At 52.7% G+C, this 13241-nt stretch overlaps 3 protein-coding genes across 6 annotated transcripts; 2 read left to right on the plus strand and 1 right to left on the minus strand.

Moving 5' to 3' along the window:
* Positions 1–54: 54 nt before the first annotated feature.
* Positions 55–7014, plus strand: HMPREF1120_06160 (uncharacterized protein; the record flags this gene model as incomplete). The annotated part of the gene is made up of 1 exon (XM_009160355.1): positions 55–7014. The coding sequence occupies one exon, from the start codon at positions 55–57 to the stop codon at positions 7012–7014; it is 6960 nt and encodes a 2319-aa protein (XP_009158603.1).
* On the minus strand, positions 4877–12899 carry HMPREF1120_06161 (mitogen-activated protein kinase kinase kinase). 4 transcript variants are annotated; one of them, XM_009160358.1, is made up of 3 exons: positions 7376–12899; positions 5269–7317; positions 4877–5212 (listed from the first exon to the last, which is right to left on the minus strand). In XM_009160358.1, exon 1 carries the CDS (start codon positions 9399–9401, stop codon positions 7734–7736), a length of 1668 nt encoding a protein of 555 aa, XP_009158606.1. In that variant the 5' UTR covers positions 9402–12899; the 3' UTR covers positions 4877–5212; positions 5269–7317; positions 7376–7733. The 4 variants fall into 4 exon arrangements, with proteins under 4 accessions (XP_009158606.1, XP_009158607.1, XP_009158605.1 ...); XM_009160359.1 differs by having other exon boundaries at positions 5269–7087; positions 7257–12899; XM_009160357.1 differs by having other exon boundaries at positions 5269–5361; positions 5408–12899.
* Positions 9788–11836, plus strand: HMPREF1120_06162 (mitogen-activated protein kinase kinase kinase; the record flags this gene model as incomplete). The annotated part of the gene is made up of 1 exon (XM_009160360.1): positions 9788–11836. One exon carries the CDS (start codon positions 9788–9790, stop codon positions 11834–11836), a length of 2049 nt encoding a protein of 682 aa, XP_009158608.1.
* Positions 12900–13241: the final 342 nt, after the last annotated feature.

The following is a 13241-nucleotide window of genomic DNA, read 5'->3' on the forward strand; positions in this document are numbered from 1 at the left end:
TATATCTGTCCCATCGCACATCTATCTCAACGACAGTGTCTAACGGGAGTTGAAATGGCGAGAAAGAAAGCACGCGTTGCATCCACGGGCGATCAAGTGACCAAGCCGGGTACCTCTACTCCTACGCAACAGCAAAAATCGTCTAGCAAGACGGAGGAAGCCCCTTCGTCTTCGAAGACTGCTGCTCCTAAAGAGTGGAAAATTAGCAAGGGCGAGAGTAAAGCATGGCCTTCGCAGCCAGACGATTGGGATAGAGAATATTTCGATGACGAGTTGAAATTCGTCAACCCCACGAAGAAGGCCGGATGCATGACCGGGATTGGTGTACGCTTCAAGGACACTGGCAAAAACAAAGCTACAGCACGACCTAGGGAGGGAAGACGAGTTTACCAAACACTCTCCAATAGCTCTGATGCGAGCGTCATGAGCACGCCCAATGACACAACCAAGATGACGGCAAGTGCACCAGAATCAGAGTGTTTCCAGACCCTTCTAGGCATCTGTAAAGCATTGGACAACACAAAGATTCAGACACTGGACGAGTTGCTGCGCCGTAAGCCGGTCGACCAAGAGTGTTTGCCGCTGCCCGAAGAAAAGAGTTCGACGAGCAAGCCACGCCTTTCATCTGATGAAGATGACTATGAAGATGACGAAGACGATGAAATCACCGACCTAGGCACTGGTTACTTTTCACACCAAGGCCTTGATCTGACGGCACCTCCTCTATCGGATATCGACGAAATTTTCGGTTGTCTAGCTGATACTGGCAAGAGACTCGGCCTGCTTGAATCCATCATGCCGTTTGCTAGTAAAGGCGCGCGAATCTTTACCATGTGTTCAGGCACTGAAAGTCCCATCATTGCTCTGGACCTCCTTCGGAAGGCATTGAGTCTCTCTGGCTTTGACAAGTTCAGCTATCAACACCTCGGAAGCGCCGAAATAGAGCCACAGAAGCAGGCGTTTATCGAACGAAACTTTCGCCCTCCTGTCATCTTCCGCGATGTTACCGAGTTCATTCCTTACGCGGACGCAAAAGCAAAGCAAGAGGACTACAAATCAATTCGGCCGTTCAGCGCCTATGGCAGACGTGCAGACCCGCCCGAAGGTGTTCACATTCTTATTGCAGGCTCATCCTGTGTGGACTATTCGTCGCTGAACTCACACAAGAAGCAAAGTGACGGCGAATCCGCTCAGACCTTATGGGGTATATTTGCCTATGCACGGGCTCATCAACCAAACATCATTATCTTGGAAAACGTCGCCAACGCTCTGTGGGACCAATTAGCAGGCAACTTGACCAATTACGGCTTGAGCTACTTCGTCGTCCCAGTGAAGGTGAACTCCATCAACTACTATGTCCCGCAGACACGAATTCGAGGCTACTGTCTTCTGATCAACATCGAACACGCCAGACGTGTAGGTCTCGATCTTGAACTGGCCGGAATGGAGTTTGTTCGCTCCATGGCACGCTTTCAGCGTCGAGCATCCTCGCCCTACAAGGACTTCCTTCTGGATGAAGATGATCTACGACTCAAGTTGGCGAAGGAGAATCCGGGAGATTTCGATACACGTGAGAGGCTGGTTAATTGGGCCGCCTGTCGAAAGCGTCATTTGGATGTGCGCGTGAGCCTACAGTTGGGCATGTCAAATCCATACACCCGACGGCAGAACAACTCACAATGCAAGTTGGAAGATCATGCCTGGCAACATTGGGCACTTGCACAGACGGAAAGAGTAAGAGACACTCTTGACATCAACTATTTACGCTACGTCGTCGAGCGGGACTTTGATATGCGCACCAAGCACAGAAACTTCAACGTCTCTCAGAACGTCGACCGGGACAATGACAGCCGGCAGTTTGGGGTGGTAGGTTGCATAACACCGAGAGGTGGCCTCTTCCATACAGCTAGAGGTGGACCTTTGACTGGTCTGGAAGTTTTCGCCTTGCAGGGCATGCCCATTGGTGATCTGAACTTGAGCAAGGATTCTTCGCGGGACCTCCAAGACCTTGCTGGAAACGCTATGACTACAACTGTTATCGGCGCTGCAATACTCAGTGCCCTGATCGCATGTCACAAGGCGACCAAGCAGCAGCCTGGCACGATTGAACAAACGACTATCTTCCAACAGTACACAGATGAACATGGAGGCGATGATGTGACAGCGACCGAAGCAGGTTCCTTGGCTCAGCCCCTCTTGTCTGAAACAGAGCTCGTTGCGAGGTCAAAAGAGTTCCCGCTTCAGAGCGACCATGACTCATTCTCTATCAAGGATGCAATCCCCTTGGGTGACATGATAATCAGAGCAAAGGCCTCTCAGCCACTGTGCCGTTGCGAAGGTATTGAGCGCCATGCCACCGAACTTCTAATCTGCCTAGGGTGCTTCTTCACGACCTGTGGGTCCTGCAGCCGAGATGCTCATGATGGTTTGCAGGAACTGCAGACAGAGTCACTAGGTGTTTCTCGTCAATCAGCAAGAAGCTTTGTCCAACAACTGATTCGTTCGCTGCCTCCAGTCCTAGCCTTGCAGGGCCAATATACTTCTGCGCTAGACCAGCTTACTAGCAAAGGCTTCTTCTTGCACCACAAATCGTCGATCAAGAAAGCTTTCGAAGAAAACCTGTACTTCCAGGGAGTTAGGTTCGACGGCTCCTGGAAAGCAACTTACGAATCCGGCTATGCAACACTTCAACTCAGCTTCGTGCCTGTTTTCACTCAACCACCACCGAACACGAAGCGTGCGTTGCCAAATGTATCGAATGCATTAGCGAAGCTCTCCATACAGCCGACGTGGCTACTTTTCGTCAAGCCGCCGAGCACAGAACCTGCTGAAAGCAAGCTAAGAGATCTTTTGCTGCATCCGGTAGCTAGAATGCGCCCATCACGAACCTTGATGTCAGGAGAGTGGGAGTTGTGGAAGGGACTGGATAAGTCTCACAAGGTCAACATCTTCGGCACAGGAACTAAACAGCCTTCTTGGGAGCAAAACCTAGGGCTTAAAGGAGCTCCATTCAACACAATGGAAGTGTTCTCCGAGATTGAGGTCAAACCTGCTCTTGACGCCAATGGAGAAGTTCCTTTGGCACTGCAGCGGATCATTGGGAAATACCGTCTTTTGCAACAATGTCCTGCAGCCAGTGGCACATTGCACCGAAAAGTCTCTGAATCCCAGCACGATGACAGTCCTGTGTTTATGTTCTTGGATCCCCATCCCGTGCGAGAAGCATTTTCGGACCGGGTAGTATTCGCCACCCAACCTCCCCGCGGCGTCTCAACGGACGAACGGTACATTCTGGCAAGACTTCCGGCGCCATGGAGACCTGCAGTGTTGACAAAGTGGCCGGAGGGTCAAACACTTGATTGCGAACTTGTAGCACAATGGTCGGAGGCTCAGGGCGCCGGTTTGGAACTGGCTGTGCCAGCTGAAGGGCGGCAGATACGCAAGTGGTATCAGCCAGCTGAGTTCAACGTTGGTGCGAATGTTCAGTGTCGAAACTCTGCGTCGACTCTTTTCGTTGTTCAATTGAGACTGAATCCTGACCAACAAAAGAGATTCCCTCCAGGCCGTGTCATCACTATCGAGCTGGAGAACAAGCCCGACGTTTTACGCGGATTTGGTTGGATCATATCACACGCATCCGACGTGCCTCATTTAAATGCTGGATGGCAGTCTGTCGATGATGCCCAAACTGCGGTTTGCCTTGCATGTTCTCCCCGAGCACCAGAGCTCAGATGGGTCATGCAACAGGTAGGCAAGAGAGATATTGTCAAGCCGATCGAGAATGCCGAAGAAGCAGCAGTTTTTGAAGACGCTCTCAAGCGTCGCCCAAAGCCAACGGTTGCCTTGATACATTGCCATGGCGATCAAGCATTCTTGGAAATCCAGCTCAACGTCTCCACCCTCATACACCGTGCAAATGGCAAGTTCGCCTCAAGTTCCGGTTCACTGACCCAGCTCCTCGACTCCAGCTGGCGATTGACGCGCCACGATCCATTTGCAGCACGCCCAGTCTTTACTTCGCTTCAACTACGGGACAATGAATCGGAGCAACCTGTGTCCACCACAGATATTCGTCAGCGCAAACTCTGGATCTCACAGCGCAAGATAATAGCGTGGATGCAGAAGCAGGAGCAAAATCCACCGAGCTGGAAGGAACTTGCCCTTGTCGAGTCTTGTTTGCCTGCTGTCGGATGGCGGCTCGAAGCTCGAGCAAGACTCCAAGTGCAAGTGCGAGGCGGGATCATTGCCGATGATGTTGGGGCCGGGAAGACTACTACGGCCCTCGGTCTGGTGGCTTTGGACCAACTGTCCAGTTATTCTTCATTTACCACCCAGCCCCAGGATACGTACATGGATACCCATGCGACCCTGATTCTCATGCCAAAAAACATCATCAAACAATGGGAGGCTGAAGGCATCGAGTGCTTGGGTTGGAAGAAATTTGATCCGAAAAAGGCCAGGAATCCCCAGCCCTATTACCTGCTCATCCAAAACGTCAAAGATCTATCCAAGCACTCGCGACAAAATATCCAAGACTCCTCTCTCATTCTGGCGCCGTGGGACATGTTTGAAGAGCCTTATTATTGGAATCAACTTCGCAAGCTAACTTGTGCAGCCAATGTCCCGAATGATCCAGGCCGCGCTTTTGCCGAATGGCTGGAGTCCAGTCTAAACTCTCTTGGAGATGCGAATCAGGCATTACTGGACAATGAGGCCGGATTCTGGAAGTTCTGGAAGGGCCTGAGAGCGAAACAGTCGGGCTATGACCGCTTTGAAGGGTTCATGACTCGAGCAAGCAAGAAAACAGAGATGGCCGCGCAGAGAAAGGCTGAAAAGGAAAAGGCGGCAGCAGAAGCAGCTGCTGCGGATAAGAGGAAGCTGGACGAGGTTGAACAATCTGATTCTGACGGCGACCACAAGCCCAGTCAAACCCCTGTTTCAAAGGCCAACGAACCCGCACCAGCTGATGCCGGGCCTACAATTGCGCCAGACCAGACAAAGGCAGACACAGCCCCACCGCAAGACGACGGATGGGAAAAAGAGCTGGATGATTTCCAAAATATGGAGACCATTCCCGCTCTCCTTCATATGTTCTCATTCAGAAGAATCATCGTTGACGAGTTCACATACATCCCCGGGAAGACATTGCTTGCACTTCTCAAGCTTCAGTCCGATTCAAGATGGCTGCTGTCAGGCACTCCTCCAATTCACTCTTATGACAGTGTCAATACCATGGCTAAGCTGTTGGGCACGCGCATCTCCACTTACGATGAGGGCAGCGGCAAGTTTGCATTCGGCAAGGATGGATCCAAGATGACAAGAGACCGATCAGATGCCCAGGAATTCCAGTCATACCATACACTGCGTTCGTCAGCATACACCAACACTGTGTATCGGCGAACCTCGCTTTTCTCTGAGCTGTTCATCCGCAAGAACCAAGCGGCCGTGGTCCTCAAACCAAGACACGAGCACTTTGAGTATTTCGACCTCAGTCCGTCCGAAATGATCACGTACATGGAAGTCGATCAGCTGGTCGAGGAACAAGACACGGTGTTCAACAAGAAGCCCCCCAAGCCGAATGCGGCGGCCAAAGGAAATGGAAATCAGAAGCCTGATGACAACAACGGCGGTGACGGAGAACCAGCTGACGCTGCTGAGGATGACGACGCGGGTAATGACCAGATGGTGACGTTTGTGGACCGCTTGAAGACAGCAGTGGAGCAGAAGCCCAGTCCTGACTATGCACGCATGTGTGCCGCACCAATCCTCGCCCAATCACTAGAAGGCATCCCAGAAAATAAGATCGGAAGTGAAGGACAAATTCTACAGCATCTTGCCGAATCACATAAGGAGCTTCTCGTTGCCAGATCCGAACTTCTTCTGCAATGGTTCCAGGAGGTATGGTACATAGCCCTTGGAAGCCCTGGGCAGCGAGCCGTGTGCACACCGGCATTTTACGATTTCATGTACGATGTCAAGAACGGGGCATTGCCTGACCGAGACGTCTTGCCCATCATCACCCAGCTCTTTTGGAACGCCAAACAGGACCCAAAGAAGCCTGCGCGCAAGCTAAGGCCCTCCAGGCCACCAAAACCAGAACCAGAACCAAAGAAGGCCAAGCTCCAGGACAAGGCTGCCCAAGCTGCCCAGACAAAGAAGGACCTGGAAAACGAAATGAACCTCCGAATTGACAGAGTTCATGTCCTGATCAGAGATTTGGCGCGTGGGTTTTGTCGTCTCCGCCTGTTGGAGTTGGTCTCTGCGTTGGTGGACAAAGACGGTATGCTACTTCCAAAGTGTTTGGGCTGCGGAAATGCCACACCCGATGGCCAGAGCATCCAGATCTCGACGTCGTGCGGCCACATTGTGGCGTGTGAGCAATGTTCTGAAATGGGAACATATACTGAAACTCCGTGCTGTGTGTGCTTTTCGCCCGACCAGATCAAGCCGGCAAGTCACTTTGTGGCCGAAGTGATGGAGCCAAAGGGAAAGGGAAAAGGAAAGGCCAAGGCGGTGAGTGTGACCAGTGATGATGTTGTCCGAGTCGGTGAGGGCTCGAGAATGATGAAGGCGATGGCGATCATCCAAGGATTTAAGGCCAAGCGCGAGCTTGGATTGGTGTTTGTGCAATTCCCAGAGGTCAAAGATGCTCTGGTCCGGGCCTGCCAGCGTGCAGGCCTGGCCAGCATCGATGGCTTCAAGTACACGCAGAATGGCGTGGGGAAGTTCCAGCGGGCGGCCGAGGCGCTGTCTCGGGGTCAGGAGCCGGGTGCGTGGCTCCTGATCCTCAAGACAGACAGCGCCGACGCCGCCGGCTGGAACCTCCACATGGCCAACCATGTGTTGTTCTTGTCGCCGCTTCTGGTGTCGTCTCGAGAGGAGAGAGACGCCACCATGGAGCAGGCGGTCGGCCGGTCCCGGCGCCCGCGCCAGCAAAAGGAGGTACATGTGTACCACCTCGCGGCGCGGGCCACCATGGAGGAGAGGATGGTGGCCTCTCTCCGCCAGGTGTAGATCCGGGGGCCTCTGGGGGTTGTGCTTGTGGTGTGGTGTGGTGGTGTGGCCGGCCATTGTTAGAGTGGGTTTTCTTTTTTGTTAGATTAGTTTTTAGATTGTGAGAATTTTGACTCTGTTTGATGTCTCTGGGAGGTCCTCGTGTTTCATCGTATGTGTACCCAGTATGGCTTTGTGTCGTGCTTTTGATTATAGGTCTATGGTGCCCAGGTGGCCGCGGGATATTTTGGATATATGCTTACATATAGTCGCGGCGGACGCTGTGCCCTTAAACTGTAGCTGTAGGTATAGTCGCGGCGTGCTCTATAGCTATGTTACCATCCCTTGTGAAGTGTATTTTCTTAGTTTAGTTCAGATATACATTTGTCGCCCACTGGATAATGTAATGATGCCGATGCGGTGTGTACTGGGTTCACATCAGCTGGACAGAGTTGGACATATGCCACATACTATTTCAATTGTCTGCGAGACACAATGGAGCCGGGGGAAACGCTGGACAGTACAACAGTTGAAATAGGGAGTCCTCAATTACTATTTTTCTTGAGAAGAGTATATACTTTTGTCGCCCCTCAGGGTATTTTCCCTTGTCCTAGTCTGTGACCCTAACGCACGCCACATTAATCCCTGCTTAGACCTCTGATATACACATTTCGCGCACCCCTCACAAACACCAAGCAGCCATATTAGTACAACGTGTGCTTCCTGGTTCAATCAAAAGTTCAACCAGCAGCGTACTTAGACATGGCGCGCAACTTGGGCCCAAACAGCCAGAAGATGAACGGGGCAGGAAATCCAATCCCAATACTGATGAAAGCAAGAACACTTGTTCCCCAACCATAATCCAGCGCCTTATACATATAAGGAGCGAACAAAGGAAACGCAAACCCGGCCAGACTGCGGAAGATGGCCACGGCGGCCAAGGCACTTGCCGCATAGCGGGTGTAGCTGTCGACAGTATAGGTCTGCATAGATTGCAAACAGCCGATAGTTCCCGCGGAGAAGATGGCGACCCCCAAATTCGGCATGATCCAGTGGATACGAGCTTGCACACTCCATCCGTACCAGAACAGGCCGACCGTGACGGTGGCAGATCCCACAATCATGGATGGGATGCGGAACTCGGGTCGGCCGACACCGCCGTTTTTTGCTTTCAGGTGTTTGTAGATGCGGTCGATGTAGTAGAAGTTGGCGAACACGCCGACAAATGACCCGATCGCTATGGAGATGTAGTTGAATCCGCCGATGCCTCGACTTTCGTGGTATACTTCGCTCCAGATGTTGGAAAATGTTGCAAGTAACAAGTACATGACGCCGAATAGATATGCCATGTAGAGTGCGATCACTTGCACGATGGGCTGGGTGGCGATCAACCTGCCAGGTCGGATGAATGCGCTGCCGATGGTGTGGAGGAGACTCGGTGGCTTGTCTGGTTGTAGAAGAACCTTGGGAGTGCTGTTGTTGCTGTTGTTGTCTGGACCAGAGGCAGCGGGTTGACCTGGAGTGATGGGCTGCGGGATGTAGACCTTCAGATTGGTATTGCCAGTTTCCTTGACCAGCCGATCCCGTCTCCGGCGCAGGATCGTGGGTGGGTGGGACTCCTTGAGCCAAATCAAGCCGACGACTTGGATGCCCAGAGCCAGTGCGCTGGATGACCAGAACACCCAGCGCCAGGTTGTCTTTTCGGCAATCCAGCCACCTGCGATGGGGCCCACGACGGGACCGAGGATTGGAGCCAAAGTGTAGATTCCCATGGCCTTGCCGCGTTCTTCGGCCGTCCAGACGTCGCTGATGCATCCGCCACCGATGGCAAGAGGTGCACTTCCGCCAGCGCCGGCGAGGAAGCGGAAGATGAATATCTCGGGCTTGTTCGTTGCGAACCCGCATCCCAGGTTCCATGCGAGGTACCATAGGTTGCTGAGTTGTAGAAGACGCACGCGTCCCCAGAGTTCGGATGCCGGGCCGAAGAATAGTGGCCCGACGGCGTATGCGAGGATGAAGATGCTGAGGGATAGTTCTATCTCAATGTCGCGGGTCATGTGGAGATCCTCACCTAGCTTGGCCAGCGCAGGCGCAATCATTGCCGATGAAACCGGCGAGATGAATGTAAAAACTGACACTGCAACCGTAAATGACCATTTTGTCTTGCTGGGCCAGTTCTTGGGGTTTTCGGGGTCATCGGGCCCGTCCCAGGTGACGAGGTTGGGGTCTTTTGTTGCTTCTTTGTCGTCTGCTCCCTCTAAAGTGGTGGTGGCGCTGGGCTCTGATGAAGACGTGAGCCCGGCCTCTAGGTCTGGTTCTTGTTTTGTGGTCGTGGCATGTTCCATTTGCTTCTCATATTCGACAGTGTGTCCTGGTGAGGCACTTGTCTGATTTGGTGGAGAAGCCATGGAGGATGAAATTGTTGTTGAATAAATGCAAGGTGTTCTTGGTCGTTTTGTGTGTAGAGAGGAAATGCCATTGTTTCTACCCTGCCCGGATCAGCCATGGTATTTATATTTGTCCACGAGCAATTTCTTCCCCTGGGAATACGTCGAGATCAATGCTGTCCTTGAAGATTCGTTGAGGCGAGGCTGAGGGTCGGGCGGAACTGGCCAATCGGAGCCAAGGATTTGGCCCGGGCCCGATGGATTGCACCCGAAGTACTCTGCCCGTTGCTCCCGAGCACTCACCCGAGTGCTTTGCACGGGCTTCATCAATGGGGCCCTCCCTCCATCGCTCCGGGTTGCAAGATGGACCGCATTCATGATCTCAAGAACCTTTTACAATCACCGTGATGTATGATCAACCAGTCGTCAAAGAAGGCGGTGGAAATGCAGACGCGGCGCAAGCTCGCGTGATGCCCTATACTTGTCAGCCATGCGCGCGGAGGAAGGTCAAATGCGACAAGGTGGCCCCAACGTGCTCAAGCTGTATCAAAGGCAAGATTGAATGCTTCTACGAGGCGCCGCCACCACGGCGACCCAAGCGAAAGCGCAACGAGACCGTCTTCGAGCGGGTTGCGCGGTATGAGCGCACGTTACAAGACAACGGGCTGCTCCGAAGTACGGGCGTCGCGTCGCCATCTTACATGGAGACGCCTCAAAGCATCCAAAACTCCAGCTTGTTGCCAGACAGTCAGTCTCTATCGAGCAAAAGCGGCAAATTGGTTGCAGGCGAGGGCAAAGCTCGATATGTCAACAGCAGTCTCTGGCGCGAATTGGGAGAAGAGGAGATGTCACAAATCTCCCACGAGGAGGAGGACGACAAACGGACTCCTGCGGAAACCACACCCTCGACCGAAGATCTGATCTCAAGTGCACTTCTCAGACTCTCCCACAACCTAGTCGACTATCATCCCAAACATAGCGATGCGATGAAGCTGTGGGCAGTCTATGTGGCAAATGTCGAGCCTCTGTGCAAGGTCCTGCATGTGCCATCTATGTCTAGGATGGTCGACGCTGTGTCCCAACGGCCGAGTGCGGCGTCAAAGGCACAGGAATGCCTGCTCTTTGCCATTTACCATATTGCAGTCTACTCCATGACTGACGAAGACTGTATGCGGGAATTCGGGCAAGCACAGGCTTCGTTGTTAGCAAAGTACCAACACGCCATTCGACAAGCGCTTGTCAATGCATCCTGGTTGAAGACAACAGACATGCTCGTCATGCAGGCGTTCGTGCTGTTCCTCATTGCTGTGCGTACGCAGATTGATCCTCACACCTTTTGGATCCTGTCTGGTGTGGCGGTTCGCATCTCGCAGCGCATGGGACTTCATCATGATGGTGAAAAACTTGGGCTGCCTCCTTTCGAGGTCCAAATGCGGCGGCGACTCTTTTGGCAACTTCTCCCGCTGGATGGCTATGCTGGCCAAGTTTCAGGTACTGGTATCATGATCTCACCTACCAGCTGGGATACCAAACAGCCGAGCAACATCAACGATTGCCAGATTTACCCTGGTATGCCACAGCAGCCCGTGGAGCAGAAAGGCGCGACTGAAATGATGTTTGTTCTTGCGAGAACAGAACTTACTCGATTTTACACCCAAACGGGTGTCAGAATGAAAGATCTTGGTGGGGCCGTGGAGCTGAAAGAGACTGTCGAGCTCGAAAGGATCGTAGATGAGGTCGAGAATATCGCGGAAACAAAATATCTCCGCTACTGCGACATAACTGACCCATTACACTTCCTCACGTTAGGGGTGGTAAGGTCTGCAGCCAACGCCGTGCGTCTGCACAGCAAGATGCCCCAATTGATGAATCAAAGTATTGGCGATCACGAAAGGAGACACCTCTGTGCACTCGCTCACAAGGTTCTTGACGCCGACAGCGCTGCCTACAGCCACCCAAAAATGAAGCGATACCACTGGTCGTTCAAGGGGTTTTTCTTAGGGGATGCCATCATATGCATCTTGACCAGTATCGCCAAGGTCGGATTCTTCTCCAGTGAGGAACTGGCAGCAGCCTGGGATAAGGTGGCTGAGGTCTATACGAATCACGCGGAGATTCTCCAGGCTAAACGAGCCATTCATATTGCCGTCGGAACAGTCACGTTGAAAGCCTGGATGGCTAACCCGCCGAAGAACTCCATGCCTGAGCCGTCGTTCATCACTGCGCTCCGCTCCACCCAGTGCGGGAACAAATTGTCCAGAAGTCCAGAATCGAAGGCAATTGGGGTCGGCAACAGGAACGAGTCCGGGAAAAGTCCTCCTGTCAACGAGGCTGATGCGGTTTTTGGCAACTTTGACGACACAGACTTCACTCTCGGCAATAGCCTCGTTCCGGATGGTTCAGAATGGTTGTTTTGGGACCAGTTGATACACGATTATGAGACCATCCCAATCTGACGACGGTGCTGCCTCCTTCACCCGCGAGGCGGAGGCGAGGTTTAAGCGGCACGTGACACTCTGCTTTGGCTGACATAAGTCATATGGAGAGGAGGCGCATAGTCGTGAAGTTGTACAGTTATTGACGAATTTGTTCATGCAGATACCCACTGCATGCTGTGATAGTACTTTGTCTCTTTGAATCGAGTATTGCACTAGCCGGACGAACGCCGAGTAGCGGTGGAACAGCGACTGCGATTGACGTCCATACAAAGAAGGCACTTGCGGGCTGCCAGATTGATGGGGCGCCCAACAACCAAAATTAGAATCCCGCGCCAGTCTCACCTTCGTCCAACCTGGCACCAAAAAAAGGCCCATCAGATTTTGGGGATCGGGGCCAAACTCGGCTGACCCCCTTGTGCCGGGACCGCCAGATCTTTGCAGGCATTTCGACCGAGAACCTCTCTTCAGTCCATCAGCCGTGGAACAGGTGTCCGCATCAGACGTCTGCGGCTTTGGCCCGGGCTCCTCTTGTCGACGTACAAATACTGACGTCCCTACTCCTTACATGCAAACCCGCCCTTGCAGAGAAAGAGCGGCACGATCGAGATAAAGGCAGTGTCGGGACATGACGAATATTCTTCATTGTTGGTGGATAGTGGCATAATAAAAGAGATGCAACCAACTACGGACTCCGAAATTGTGTATTGGCATCAGGACCACTGCGGACTCCGTCTCGTACGCCACATCGAATATCGATCTGAAATTTAACCCGTAGCCAGCCTTTTCTGCGGATCCCCACCTGAGGCTGAAGAGAGATAGGAGAAAAGCCCAACGGCCGCACGAAAAAGAATGTCTCCTTCACTCAATCAATATCGTAGTATAGCTATACCGTTGTACGAATTACGACCGTTCCGTCGGTGCGACGCAGGAAGGTCTAGTGGTTGCTGTTGCGTAGGTATCGTCCAACATCCCGTTCCTCTCCTACCCTGAGGTGCCATGGTTGAGGACTGTTCCATCCGTCCGTGATACCCTTAGCAGCCACGGCCATATATTGCTAGCCCTCTAAACCTTTGGTGACAAGGGACGATCGGAAGAATTTTTGATGGCGGTACAGTCAGTTACTGGGGACGAGCAATACCCACCATGGGGGAGCCGACGTCATGCACCAGGCTCTCAACAACCACGATGGCGGCAAGCAAAATACACTTACGTCTGCTGTAGCGTCTGTGAGCAAACTGTTGGAGTTGGGGTTGGGATTTGGGCTCTGCACAGAGGAGCTGCTGTGGGCCCGTTGGTTGCTGTTGCACCTAATCAGCGACCGGATCGACCGCCTAAGGAAAGCCTAAAGGGTGTGCAATCCAATCAGGCCGGGCGCCTCCCCGGTTGGCTTCTTCGGCGATGCAGCCCCAACTAAAAATGCTGT

This window comes from Exophiala dermatitidis (genome assembly GCF_000230625.1).
Source record: "Exophiala dermatitidis NIH/UT8656 unplaced genomic scaffold supercont1.5, whole genome shotgun sequence".
NCBI lineage: Eukaryota > Fungi > Ascomycota > Eurotiomycetes > Chaetothyriales > Herpotrichiellaceae > Exophiala > Exophiala dermatitidis.